This window comes from Periplaneta americana, chromosome 16, assembly GCF_040183065.1.
Source record: "Periplaneta americana isolate PAMFEO1 chromosome 16, P.americana_PAMFEO1_priV1, whole genome shotgun sequence".
Classification (NCBI taxonomy): Eukaryota; Metazoa; Arthropoda; class Insecta; order Blattodea; family Blattidae; genus Periplaneta; species Periplaneta americana.
The window spans coordinates 165,853,303-165,866,601 of NC_091132.1; the positions used below are offsets into that span (position 1 = coordinate 165,853,303).

The 13,299-nt window shown below is 33.5% G+C and overlaps 2 protein-coding genes across 2 annotated transcripts in view; both read left to right on the forward strand.

The window, feature by feature from the left end:
• Nucleotides 1-243: 243 nt before the first annotated feature.
• Nucleotides 244-6,139, forward strand: LOC138691784 (zinc finger protein 235-like). The gene is made up of 3 exons (XM_069814176.1): nt 244-326; nt 1,082-1,181; nt 3,626-6,139. The coding sequence occupies exons 2-3, from the start codon at nt 1,162-1,164 to the stop codon at nt 4,776-4,778; spliced, it is 1,173 nt and encodes a 390-aa protein (XP_069670277.1). The 5' UTR covers nt 244-326; nt 1,082-1,161; the 3' UTR covers nt 4,779-6,139.
• A 3,182-nt stretch (nt 6,140-9,321) lies between these two features.
• Nucleotides 9,322-13,299, forward strand: part of LOC138691783 (zinc finger protein ZFP2-like) — a 12,293-nt gene continuing 8,315 nt past the window's right edge. The window contains exons 1-2 of the mRNA XM_069814175.1: nt 9,322-10,002; nt 10,834-10,971. Of these exons, the coding sequence (XP_069670276.1) occupies nt 9,910-10,002; nt 10,834-10,971 (231 nt within the window). The 5' untranslated portion in view covers nt 9,322-9,909. The remainder of the gene's footprint in view (nt 10,003-10,833; nt 10,972-13,299) is intronic.

Genomic DNA, 13,299 nt, shown 5'->3' on the forward strand with positions numbered 1-13,299 from the left:
TATCTTACGTGAAAAGAACGTTTCGTATTAGAGATTCTAAATTTTGAAGAATGATGTATACAGTGATAGTATTAATTTTTCAGTAAGTAACTGTTTACCTTTTTTTTACACAAAATATTATGGCAATTTGTTATGCATTTTGCGGAATGTTTATGAATCACATGCACACGTGTTCAAGTTTGAAATCGATTCCAAGAGCTCAACTAAAGCTGTCTTCATTATTTAGTTGTTTTTTTTTTTCAGGAAGATATGTTCGATCTGGACAGAGTTCAGCAAGAGAAAGAGGAACTATCTTCAGAGGAGGATGAAAATATCTTCTCTGAGAGGTGAGTGTACTGTGCTGGTTTGGTTTTCTTCCAGTCCTTCATAGCTTCGTTTAATCATGGTGACAAAAATTTGATAATGAAAATTACTGTGTTCTATCATATTTATGTAGTTAATTATATTGTCACCTCAATATATTTTTATACTTAAATGAATTAAGATTAACTGAAATTGTTATTACCATGGCAAGTAACAGATTACAACAGTTATTATATCTGCATCACTTTCTCGTGCATGTGTATAAAGATCCCCTTTGCTCCATACAGTTTTATATGGCTTTCAAAATTCTCTTCACTGATGGTAAAGGTCCTCTATATAAATGTTTCGTAATTACCATTCATATGTCCCAGAACTTTAGCAGCTGTTTCTACTTCCCTTGAAACATTAAATTAAAATTATGCAAGGATTTTTAGAAAAAGATGGATTATAGGACCCATCCTAAATATAAGAATATGCAAAGCCACAAAAAAAGTTCAACGGAAGTAGCGTTTCGATCAATTAAATTATCGATATATATCGCTTTTATTATGTTTCCAGCCAACGAATATTGTAGTAAATTAGTTTGATTTTAATCATGGCGGCAATTTCGAATGCTATAGTTAAATATCAAAAAGAAGTGGATCAAATTCTTCCTGTTGGCTTAAAATGTAAGCCTAGAGTTTGAAATTATGGAATTATAAAGAGAACGTTTTTACTTGCCTTATCCATGAATACAGATATGTTCTGTGGTTTTTTATGTCATTGTGATTTATTTAAGAGTGAAATCTTCTGCGAAACACGTAAACCCGGGATGGATTTGAAGAAATGCAAAAGTAAACGAGATGCACTCATGTGGAGATGTCATCGGAAATTACAAGGTATTAAATGATGAACACATGAATGCCGTATTGGAGTACTTTATGAAATCACTTGGATAACGGAGAAAGTGAAATGGAACATCTCCATGATAATGTTTACAACAACGTTTTATTTAAATGTTTTGGTCCAGGGAAAATACTAGTAAAACTGTGTTTTTGCAAACACTGGTATTTTCCTAGGACTAAAAATGCAGCAAAAATAGAGTAAAATTAGTATTTTACGTGGACCGTATTGAATTTGTGGTAAAATATTTTAAGATTTAAGTTTATCTTTGGTTTGTTTCTTTAACTTTATTTGGAATAAAATATTATATATTTTAAAAGAAAGCTGACTAATATGTGCTTAATTTCATTGTTGTCGGTTTCATTAAATGATACACGTTTGTAGTATGCTTTAGTTTTGTTAAGATGGCATACTTGATATAATAATCGAAACTATACGATATATAATCGATACTATGGAATACTCGGGGTGGGTCCTATAATGCATCTGTTCCGATTTTTATATATATTTCTAATATCAGAATTATATTGCATATATCAACACAATAATTCCTGTAACCTTCCTACCTTTATTTAATTTGTCATAAATAAACCTCGCAATAATTACATTCTTCGTAAAGTAATCAGCATCAGTCACTGGCCGTTTACGTAGTCCATGTTTTTCTCGCGTAACAAGTGGGATCCCAATCTGTGAATTTGTTATCACTTTCTTATTTGTAGCAAATCCATGCTGCAATATCAAACACTAACATAATGCTTCTAAAAATTATTGTCACATCATAAATTCATGATCAATACCAACATTTAGGGCTATATGAATAAACAATAATTACCATGTTAGGGTAGGCCTAAGTAGCTTAATATTGGGGTAATTACTACAGAAAAACTACACCAAAGAAGGGACATTTCTCTTTTCTTTTAGTCACTTCTGTGATATGTGTATAGAGTTAAACACGTTGTTTTAGTTGACAGTCACAAATACTTTCAGCATAAAAATCCTTTCACACTTACCTGTATATTCTAATGTACTGTTGTAGGCACCCTATAAACTTGCCACTAATTACCAACATAATATCAAAGAGATCCAAGGTGTAGGGAAATGGTTAGTTAGAATACCACATTTAATATTAGATCAGTCATGAATAAATCATTCACCCAGAGCCATTGTTTCTAAGTTTTATAATGTAGCGGTAATTGTATAAAATTGAATTCTCTTTGAAGCACCATAACAGGCCAACATTCATGTAATATTTGCTAGAATTTCAAGATAAATATTACAACAATATTACTAGTATTTTCTTTGGCCGATGTGGCACGTAAACTGTGATCTGAATGGTTGTTAATTTATAGCATAAGAGAAAACTGAAAATGTATTTTTGTGCTGCATGCTTTTCCGTCTAATTTGTCAATGCAATTCAGCTGTTATCTACTGCATTACATTATCTTAAATGTATTTTGTCTGGCAATATGAAATTCATAGGTTTGACTAAACAGTTGAATCACGAGACCTAACCTAAAAACGTATTTTGTTTCACCACATAAAATTATTAGTATACAAATTCCGAAAACACAATACCACTTTAAAATGTATGCTTAAGAATACTTATTCCAAATAATTTTGCTGTTTTTGTTATAATTGCTGTTTCTGTATGCATAATTACTTTTTTATTATCTTCTTTCTTGAATTCATTATGCAAATGAATTACAGTAAGACTTCTGAAACACACTCTGAATAGCACACGCTTTCTTTCTAGGAGGAATCACTGCCATGCTTTTTCCTTTCTTTGACATTATTCCAGTAAAAATCGAAACACGAAAGAAATTCATTAAAATGTGAAATGCAGTCGATTACCCACCTGCATGTATCAGTCACGCCACTTTTATGTATTTACATTTACCAGACAACATTCTTGAATTGTAGCCATAACGGAGAACATAAATTGACTATTATGTATTAATATTAATACTGGTATTAATTAATTATTAATGTATTCAAGTTTCACTAGCTTTCAGTATTCTGCTTAGAAATGTAGAACAATAATTTAACTACTGTCAATGGCTATTACTGCTGCCAATATAAGAGTTACAAAATCACTACCAGTTTTATTTATCAGTACCGACATTCGAAACAAAGTAGGCAAAAGAAAATTCGACCTGGAAACTAGAAAATAACCATAATCCACTATCATTATATAGTAATGGGGGAAACTTTAGGGCATAAAGTAAGAAGATCCGAACTATACATTACTACTAAGATATCGATCTATGAAGTGATCAAATTGTAGCACTTTGAGATATAGCTCGAGTAGATTTATATAGGTACATCTCAATATTATTTGACATTGCTTGCTACTTATTACATGTAATAATATATTTGTGTTGGATGTAATTTCATTTTTTTGTGACTTATTGCTTGAACTAAGAGCATATATTCTTCACAGCATTGGAGTGCCATCTTCTTGCGACAGAATTGCTGAAAATGAGGTCCTGGAGACAGGCCAGAAGATATACAAATGTGAAGTTTGTGCAGAGAGATTTTTCGACTCGGCAAGGCTCAAAAGCCATGCTCTTTTACATAGGCAGAAGACACCATTCATTTGCGATGTTTGTGGAAAGGATTGTTTGCAATTGGATCGTCTAAAAAGACACGCATTCTTACACACAGGGGAGAAGCCATTCAGTTGTGATACATGCGGAAAGAAATTTTCGACTTCGAAATATTTGAATAAGCACAGGATCGTACATACAGGCAAGAGGCCGTTCGTTTGTGTTATTTGCGGTAAGAAATTTTCGCAGTCTGGTAGTCTTAAAATCCATGTTCGCCAACATACTGGGGAAAGGCCATTCGTTTGTAATATATGTGGGAAGACTTTTACGCAGTCTGGTAGTCTAAATGTCCATGCACTTGTACACGCAGGGGAAAGGCCATTCAGTTGTGATACATGTGGAAAGAAGTTTTTGACTGCGGATACTTTGAAAAAGCATACGTTCTTACATACAGGCGAGCGACCATTCGTTTGTGATATTTGTGGAAAGAAATTTTCGCAAATTGGTACTCTTAAACGGCATGCTCGCATACATTCAGGGGAAAAGCCATTCAGTTGTGATACTTGCGGTAAGAAATTTACTAACTCTGGTGCTCTTAACACCCATGCACGCACACACACGGGGGAAAGGCCATTCAGTTGTCATATATGTGGAAAGAAATTATCGAATCCTGCTACTCTGAGAGCTCATGCACGCGTACACACAGGGGAAAGGTTATTCAGTTGCGATATATGTGGAAAGAAATTTTCGCAATCTGGTAGCCTTAGAAGGCATGCATCCGTGCACACTGGGGAAAGGCCATTTAGTTGTGATATATGTGGTAATAAATTTTCGAAATCTCATATTCTTAAAACTCATACACTCGTGCACACAGGGGAAAAGCCATACAGTTGCGATTTATGCGAAAAGAAATTTTCTTCTTCTGGAAATTTGAAAAAACATTTGCGCGTACATAGGGGCGAGAAGCCATTCGGTTGTGATATATGTGGAAAGAACTTTTTGGCTTCGAGTAATTTGAAAAGGCATGCACGCATACATACAGGGTAGAAACCATTCTGTTGTGATATATGTTGAAAGAAATTATCTCGTTCTGCTAAATCTAAAACTTCTTATATTGATGAAGTTGTATCCTAACAACGAATAATTAGTGACGTGATTACTAACGGGCGTCTCATTGGTTCACGCAATTGTTGCAGTCCACGTGGAGATAGAACAAATTGGTACTAACAGATTCTAATTGGGTGGACATGGAACAAATGAATTCATACGATATTGACCTGTAGTCCACACCTGTGGCGTAGACGGTCAGCGCGTCTGGCCGCGAAACCAGGTGGCCCGGGTTCGAATCCCGGTCGGGGAAAGTTACCTAGTTGAGGTTTTTTCTGGGTTTTTCCCTCAACCCAATACGAGCAAATACTGTGTAACTTTAGGTGCTGGACCCCGGACTCATTTCACCTTCATTTCATTCAGACGTTAAATAACCTAGATGTTCATACAGCGTCGTAAAATAACCCAATAAAATAAATGAATAAAAAAGATATTGACCTGTAGAGTGCAGATAGAATACACAGGGTGCAAAGGAATATGTCCTCGCATATAGAACAAATTGGCTCCAAAATCTAAAAGAATGCTAATTTGGACATGAAACAAACTGGTTCTCAGCCAGCGACGAATGTCAACTTTATTCATATACTAGATTCAAATTATTTGGAAGTTCCGGGAAGTGATGTGGGTGCTCAGCATTATGTGTGTGGTTATGTCGCCAGTTCTCTTGACAGAAAGTTAAATTGTGACACTGTCAGAGAATTGAGGGCAAAATACAGAAAATGTGTATTGTGATTTTCTACCTAGAGATTTAGCTGTGACATCTGATTGTGTAATTTTTTTTTTTTTTTTTTTTTTACACATGTTTTCCACATTGGAATATGTCATTAACGATCTGCAACTTCAAACGAAATTTCCGAAAACAACTAATGAAAAAAAGTTTGTCTTCTGATCAGGAGTTATGCTCGGGTGTGGCTTCGATTCGCGCTTGGCCTGATCACCTAGTGTTTTTTCCGAGGTTTTCTCCAGTCGTAAGGCGAATGTTGGGTAATCTATGAAGAATCTTCGAGCTCATCTCGCTCAATGCAATCTTGCTATCATCAATCCCATCGATGCTAAGTAATCTTGTAGTTGATACAGGATCCTTAACCGAGTAAAAAGAAAAGAGCTGAAAAATGTATACACTGTGAACGGCAGTTCAGAAATACTGTTAAGTTTATTCGTTTTGTATTGGCAAATGTTACGATAAATAATATGTTAAATACAAAAACAACTCTAAAAATGAAAGCTAGTCTAATTTCTTGAAGTAAAGAAAACTTCAAACATTAAAAATGTGAAAGATAAACATGCACCTTGCTCTATTTATATACCTACTCTTATCCTATCCAAGAATATTGGTCTATTCTTCAGTGTTGCCAAAAAAGGAACAATAAATCCCCTAAAATTCAAAGAAACTTCATAAATTTTCTAATTTGTACTTAGAAAATAGGGATTCCGGAAAAATGTAAAATAAAAATGAGCAAATGTGACTATACATACAAAATTGAATGGAAAAAAATATTCACACATCATGCACACTGACAAGCAGTAGAATATAATATTCACGGTACAATAACAGTCTAGTATATACAGTCATGAAGCTTGAGTTGTATGGGCCTTAGCACAATTGACTGTTCTGGTGCTATTTCGCATCGTCTGTAATGAGGCGATATTAGCGATCCTAGTGGTTAGCAACTAATCTATGGATGCTTATTTACTACGTATTAAGCTTCGTGACCGTATATACTAGACTGGTACAATCCAGTATGCTCTTGCTCTGGAAGACGATTTGTTGATACTTTGATTATTAAGTATTTGGATTAGTTGCGCACTATCTACAACGTCTTTTTTTTTTTTTTTTTAATAATAACAATATTTATTAATACTATACACTTGAGCTACATTAGGCATTGCAGCCCGAAAGAGCAGAAGCTCGTGCTCGGGCGCAGTTCAGATAAGTTATACAAAATATATCACAAAATTACGAGAGTTCATTGAGCACAATCACATTAATAAATGGTAAAATACATACAGCATGTAATAACAGGGTCTATATACAAATAGAAAATACAGAAGTACATGAATATTAGAGTAACAATTTTAACTCAATTAGCTTAAACAATTAAATAATTAATCTGATTTGTTCCTTAAATCTATGTGTGTTAAGTGTACTTAGCTCAGGGTAAGCTCTAATTAATTAAAGCTCTAATTTGGTTGCACAGTATGTCCAAATATGACATTCAAAGAAAAAAGGAAAATATGTAAAAAAATTATTTAATATTCAAAGCTCTGGGAGACAAATCCATTGTTGAAAGGTAAGTTATTATTTTATATCCACTTATGCTACAGAGTTGATATTTTATACTTGGTAGCACAAAAAAAAATTATTTAATTTCTTATATGCAAAGATATTTAATTATTAAAATAAGATATCTATTCTAAAGGTACAAATCCTTGAAATTGCTTTATAAATAAATTGATAGGCTTAAAAATTGTGAAATAAGAACATGCATTATTTTTAATTAATGATTTAATTTCTCATAATTCGTCCTCGAATTATGAACTGGTTGGCTCCTGATGGAGCGGGACTACACTGTGTTAGGTACATTTTGCAAGTATTGCGACAGTACACTGAAAGTCCATTACCCTTGCACCTTGTTGAGTGCCGACTGTGATTCTGGGAAGTCGACAAATTACTTTCGAACTAAAAATGTTATTCATGCCTTACGTCACTGGCAATTGTATATAATATTTAATATGAATTAAAATCTAATTAGAAAACATAGATGTTGAATATAAAAGAAACGAAAATGATTTGTATTAAAAGCATACAGTAAATGTAAATTGGGGAAATTGTTTAACTGCATTTTACTGCGGACGCTATTGTGTGTGTTCTGACTTAACCAAGACAAGGAGAACATGACGTGTGCAACGCGAGGATGGACGGAAGACAGCGTCATAATATAATGCTAGTAATAAAGAGAGCAAGTTAGAAAACATGGTTACAAGATTCGATACTGGCCGAATAGAGAATTCATCATGATATTCATTGTTAAATTACGGTACACAACACAATAGTTTCGCTGTAATTGACTTTAAAAATACATCCCAATGACATAGTTTAGAGAAACGCCTCAAAAAACCGTCTACAATTCATTTTCCCCCTCAAAATCCCCCTAACATTTTTATCATTCCAAAATACCCCTGGAAAAATGTTCCCCCCACCCAAATTTAGGGGGACAACCTCCTAATTTGGCAACATTGCTATTACCACCCAAAGAGTAAAAGAAATGTTGCAGACTGTTACAAGATAGGCCTCATGTAAATATTTTAAATTAATTTTAAAAGTTATTACTTTTTAATAACTTGTGTATGAAGGCTTAAATGTGTATAGTACTGAAATAACAGTTCATGTTATGATTATTTTAATAAATTCTGTAAAGTTACTATTTATGGCATAGTTTTGCATTGCTTTTTATACCAATTTTCTCAAATTTTCCCCTCTTCTCCAATTGTGCATAATTCAAGTCATTGCTACAACCCATTACAAATAATGTAAACCAATCCCACTCAACAACACCTTAGAATAAATGAAACATATACTGTATATTGCGAGTGAAGTTGGAGTAGGAACTATGGTTGGATTGCTAATTTTTACATTGCTAGAAAATTCTGTACAGTGTTTGATATATAAGACCCATTGTTGGTCATATGATTAAGGAAAATGCGCAGTAGGCCTATTTCCTGGGTCGAGGAAGATACGATACGTTTGTTTAAACAAGTGTCAAAGATCGGTGACAAGTTTCGGCGTGTCAACAATGGTAATATCTAGTACGGTACCGTATTTCATGTCGGTCATGGATTGGATTAGCGACGTATCGGAAATGAACTACTCAATAAAATAAAGTAAATAAAATGAAATATATAAACGATTACGTGAGGTTTTTCTGTGTCGCCCAAATTTAAGAAAATTCCAGACAAAATTCATGCTAATGGCGACAGTCGCTATTCTTAAAAAAAAAAAAAAAAAAAAAATTGGTCACAACACCTCTATTTATGTAGCCCAAAAGGCGAAATATCGCGCAATGTTGCAACCCTGTTCAATAGGTGTCCATTCAATAGTTTACTAGTTAAGGAATATGACATAAAATAACGATATTATATTAATTATCATAAGAACACACACATTGAGATTACTTATTTCTAAAGTAGAAAATTGTCAACATTGGACTACAATAGCACAAAGTTTCGGTGATTTTACGTCATATCAATCTGGCAACCCTGCTATTGAATTCCATTGACGAAGAGACTTGCGCTACAAAACTATTGACAATAAAGAATATCTGTCTGTCTGTCTCTGTCCGTCCATCTATCTAATATTGTCCTTACATATCTTAGTTTAGCCTGGTACAATAAAGCAATATGAGATTCTTATTTTCATTGGAAGGCTAAAGGACAATCACAGCTTCCTTGATCACGGTGTCGCCAGCCAAGTAACAGCATGGCTACAAAAATTCTGTAGTGCTCGGGAAAGTGGCACAAGTCAAAAATGTTAATTTTAGAGAAGGGAAAAAAACTATCTTCCCACTGGTTTATGTCGATTTTATTCCCTTCTGTATGAATTATTGTAATGGGAGATATACTTATGTCTCTTTTCCCAAGCCAGCAGATGTTCCGTAAATTGTCAATAAATTATTAAAAATGTTTGTGGAAACTAATTTATGCCACTTTTCCAAAGCACTGCAGAATTAAGGAGACCTTGTTTATGTGTGCGTGGAATAAAGTAACGAGAAGGTTTTGAAGTCGCAACTTTTCGGGGTGGTGCAGCGTTATTCACGTTTGGAATATGAGAAGTTTCGAACCAATGTGAACTGCAAAAGTACTGATTCTATAAAAGTGATTGTGTATGAAGCAAAAATCACGGCTTCCTCAGCCGTGGGTGTCTGGGTGAAACGGTTGCTCAGTTACTCACTTCATCTTTTGCCTGCTTGCTCTCACTTATCTGTGTCTTGTATGAGCAATCCTAACTCAGTTTCGCTCCGATGTCTTTGTGAACTGGAAGAGAAGAATTTGTTGCAACTGCATTGAGAATAAGATGGATTGCTACGGCTTTGATAACATATCGGAGAACAAATCTGATAAATCTCCAGTGCTGATCACAGTTCCCGTAGTAAGATGTGAAACTGAGGTAAGATACAGTTTTTCACATGGGATAACTAGGCCTATATGTAATATTTCCAGTATCCTGATGATGATAATAGTGGTTTGGAAAGACGAACGTTGAGGTGGTTGCAGTGATTTTGAAAGTGAAAATGGTCGAATTTGTAATGGATTTCTTGCGGTGATGGATTTCATTGGGAAATACAGAATGTAATTAAATTCTATACCCAAAATTCTAGGGATGATAGAAGAAACCAAAAGAAACGTTTTTTGTTAAATGACTATGGGCCTGAAACTGAGTATTGCATGACAAAACCAGAAAATCTACTGTACTCTAAGGAATAAGCACTACAGTTGTAACGCTACTAAACTGTCAATATTTACATTAATCACGGTGAATATTAGTTATATCCCAGCCATTACAGTAACTTGATAAAATGCCTTGGATTTATAGCGGTGAATGTTACTTATGTCCCGCCCACTATAGGAGATATAGGCCAGTTTTACACTAATCCTAAACATATTTAATATAACTTGTTGCTTCTGGTAAATGACCTAGTAGTGGATACAGCGTCGTTAAATAACCAATTAAAAACGATATAATGCACATTAATATATTATATGTAGTAATGGCCGAAATATGCAAGAAAATATGCACGACTAGCTTTGTATTATCACAGACGTTCATAACATATCTAAAAATGTTTTTGCATTTGCATTTGTATATGAATCTTGGCCCTATTCATCATATTGTAAAGCTGCTGCATATGGACATATAGAGAGCAGCTTGTAATGTTAGAAGTCGTCTTCTAACATTGTGTAATAAATTGCTCATTTAAGATGTCTCTTTGTAATGCAGGAAAGGAGTTTCTTGGATCAGAATGTGACTGATATAAAGCAGGAATATGTGGACCAGAGCCATGATCTCATATCTGAGATAAAATTTGAGGAAGATCCAGTGCCAATTTCGTTCCCTGTGTTGAAATGTGAACCTGAGGTGAGTGGAGCACAAAGAATACGCTGTGTGTCCTTCTTCCAGTGTTTGTCTTGTATTTTAATCGTATTGAAAACTATCTCTTTACAACAGTACTTACAGTGTCTTTTACTCTATGATAGAGACAAAATACACTTATCACTGTTTACTATTACAAGGTATGTCATATTGAAGAGAATTAATGTTGAACTGTTATCTCGTTTTACGTTTTAAATTGCTTTTTATGCTTACTCTTAATGGTTCCCAAGTTACACATTCCCACAATGTGTTTGAAAAAATATTGATGCTTAGGACACGACTTCGTTTTGTCTTCTCTGTGTCTTTGTCTAAAATTCTTAATACCTTCTACCGTTTCCAAATCAGTTAGCCTATTTTGCTTTAGATGTATATATAAACATTATCATCTGGCGTCATTTTTTTCACATATTGTTTTTTTTTTTTTTTTAGTATTTACGTATTTGCAATATATCCTTTGTAGAACATTGTCTTACCCATAGAGAAAAGCTATTTTATAATATTACGATAAATTATGAAGCTGATTTTTATTCGATTCCATAATAGGTTTTAACTTTTGCAAAATGCTGTTAGTGCCCCAGCTCGGAATAAATGAAACATAGAAAATTATCTAACTTGTAGAGAAAAGATATTTTGTAACTCTGTGATAAATTATGTAGCCGATTTTGAGTGGATTCCAGAATAATTTCTAAATACTGCAAAATGTTCTGATACATACGTCCAAGTACAGCATGCATGAAACTGTTGTTTATTTTTAACTCTTATTCTGTCAGTGAAGTGCATTTCAGTTTAATATAGCTGAATAATAGTTATTTATGGTACTTGTGAGGTAAGTATATCTTTATTGCGCGAGTGGAAAGTTTTAAGCACGAGGCATCAGCCAAGTGCTTAAATTACACGAGTGCAATGAAGATCACGCGCACAAGTACCAGACGTAATTTTATCCATGACCATAACAAAAAAATTTGTTTTATAAAAGAAAATATGTTGAAAATAAGTCCTCATATAATCAGATATCATGGCATGGATTTTAGAATCGATACATGTACTACATAGGTTATGATGTAGGACGCCATTAAATGTGAAGAATGGTATCTAAGGCGTTGGATAAATAACAAATGATAATAATATTTTAATATTTTTTTCATTTTAAACGTGTTTTTTCATATTTTTGAAGTTTCAGGAATTATTTAGAAGCATTCATGAGCCTTATGTGATTAAAATAATTTCATATTTTACTTCTGTAAACTTAAAAGGAATATTAAAACGTAATTAATCATTGTGTCTATATAGCTCAGTTGATTAAGGCGTGTTGTTATTAAGTCCTATAAACCCAAGTTTGCAGGTTCCAGTCTCCTCGTATCTCAAAAGGTAAATTATTGCAAAATTAAAGAAAGAAGAAACGCATAATTAAATATGGATGCAATGCACAAATTACGACGTAGCAGTAGTAGTAATAGTAGTAGTGATAGTGGTAGTATATGTAGATATATGAAATGGTAATAAAGAAGTAGAGGTAGTGATATCTATAGAGTAACTTCTTGAGTAATAGTTGAATGGAAAAGTATAGATGTGCCCATGTACTAGGAGAATACTAATGATCTCTGAGGTAAAGTGTTTATTTCACTATTGGGATAAAATAATGTTGAATAAAAGCCTACTTTACAAACGCAAAAGTATTTAGTAAACGCATGTTTTTTTGTTATGGTCATGGATAAACATAAAAGGAAGATATACATTATAGGAGCCATCCATCACACATCACACGCAAAAAAAGATCAGCAGAAGTTATGGTTTGATTAGCGTTTCTAGCATTCGATATTCGATAAGCATTAAACAGTTTCTTACTACTGATGTGATTTTAGTCAGTTTGTATTATATTTTTGATCCAGGGAAAATATATTTTAGTATTATTGCCGTTATGTCCATTTTGAAGTAGGCTACAAGTCAACAATATAATACTGACTGTTAATTTAGAAGTTGGCATCATATTTTATGTCGATTATAACAATACATATCGATAGTAGCATTCATACCATTCAATCAGTAAGGAGATTGGCCCCTATAATGGATCTGTTCCACATAAAATTGGAAACTTCAATTTACCAATTTTAAAATTACTAGAAATCAACATAATGAATTTGATTTTTTTTTGTACTTCTTATAAGTAGACTCCAATTTCGTTAAAATTCTCGGGAAAGTTATCAAGTTCACGTAATGGTTAAAGGAATTTTATAACAAATTTTTTCTCTATGATATAATGATCATTGTATTCATAGCAAAGGAATATTTGTGTGGTGGAGCTTTAGTATAATT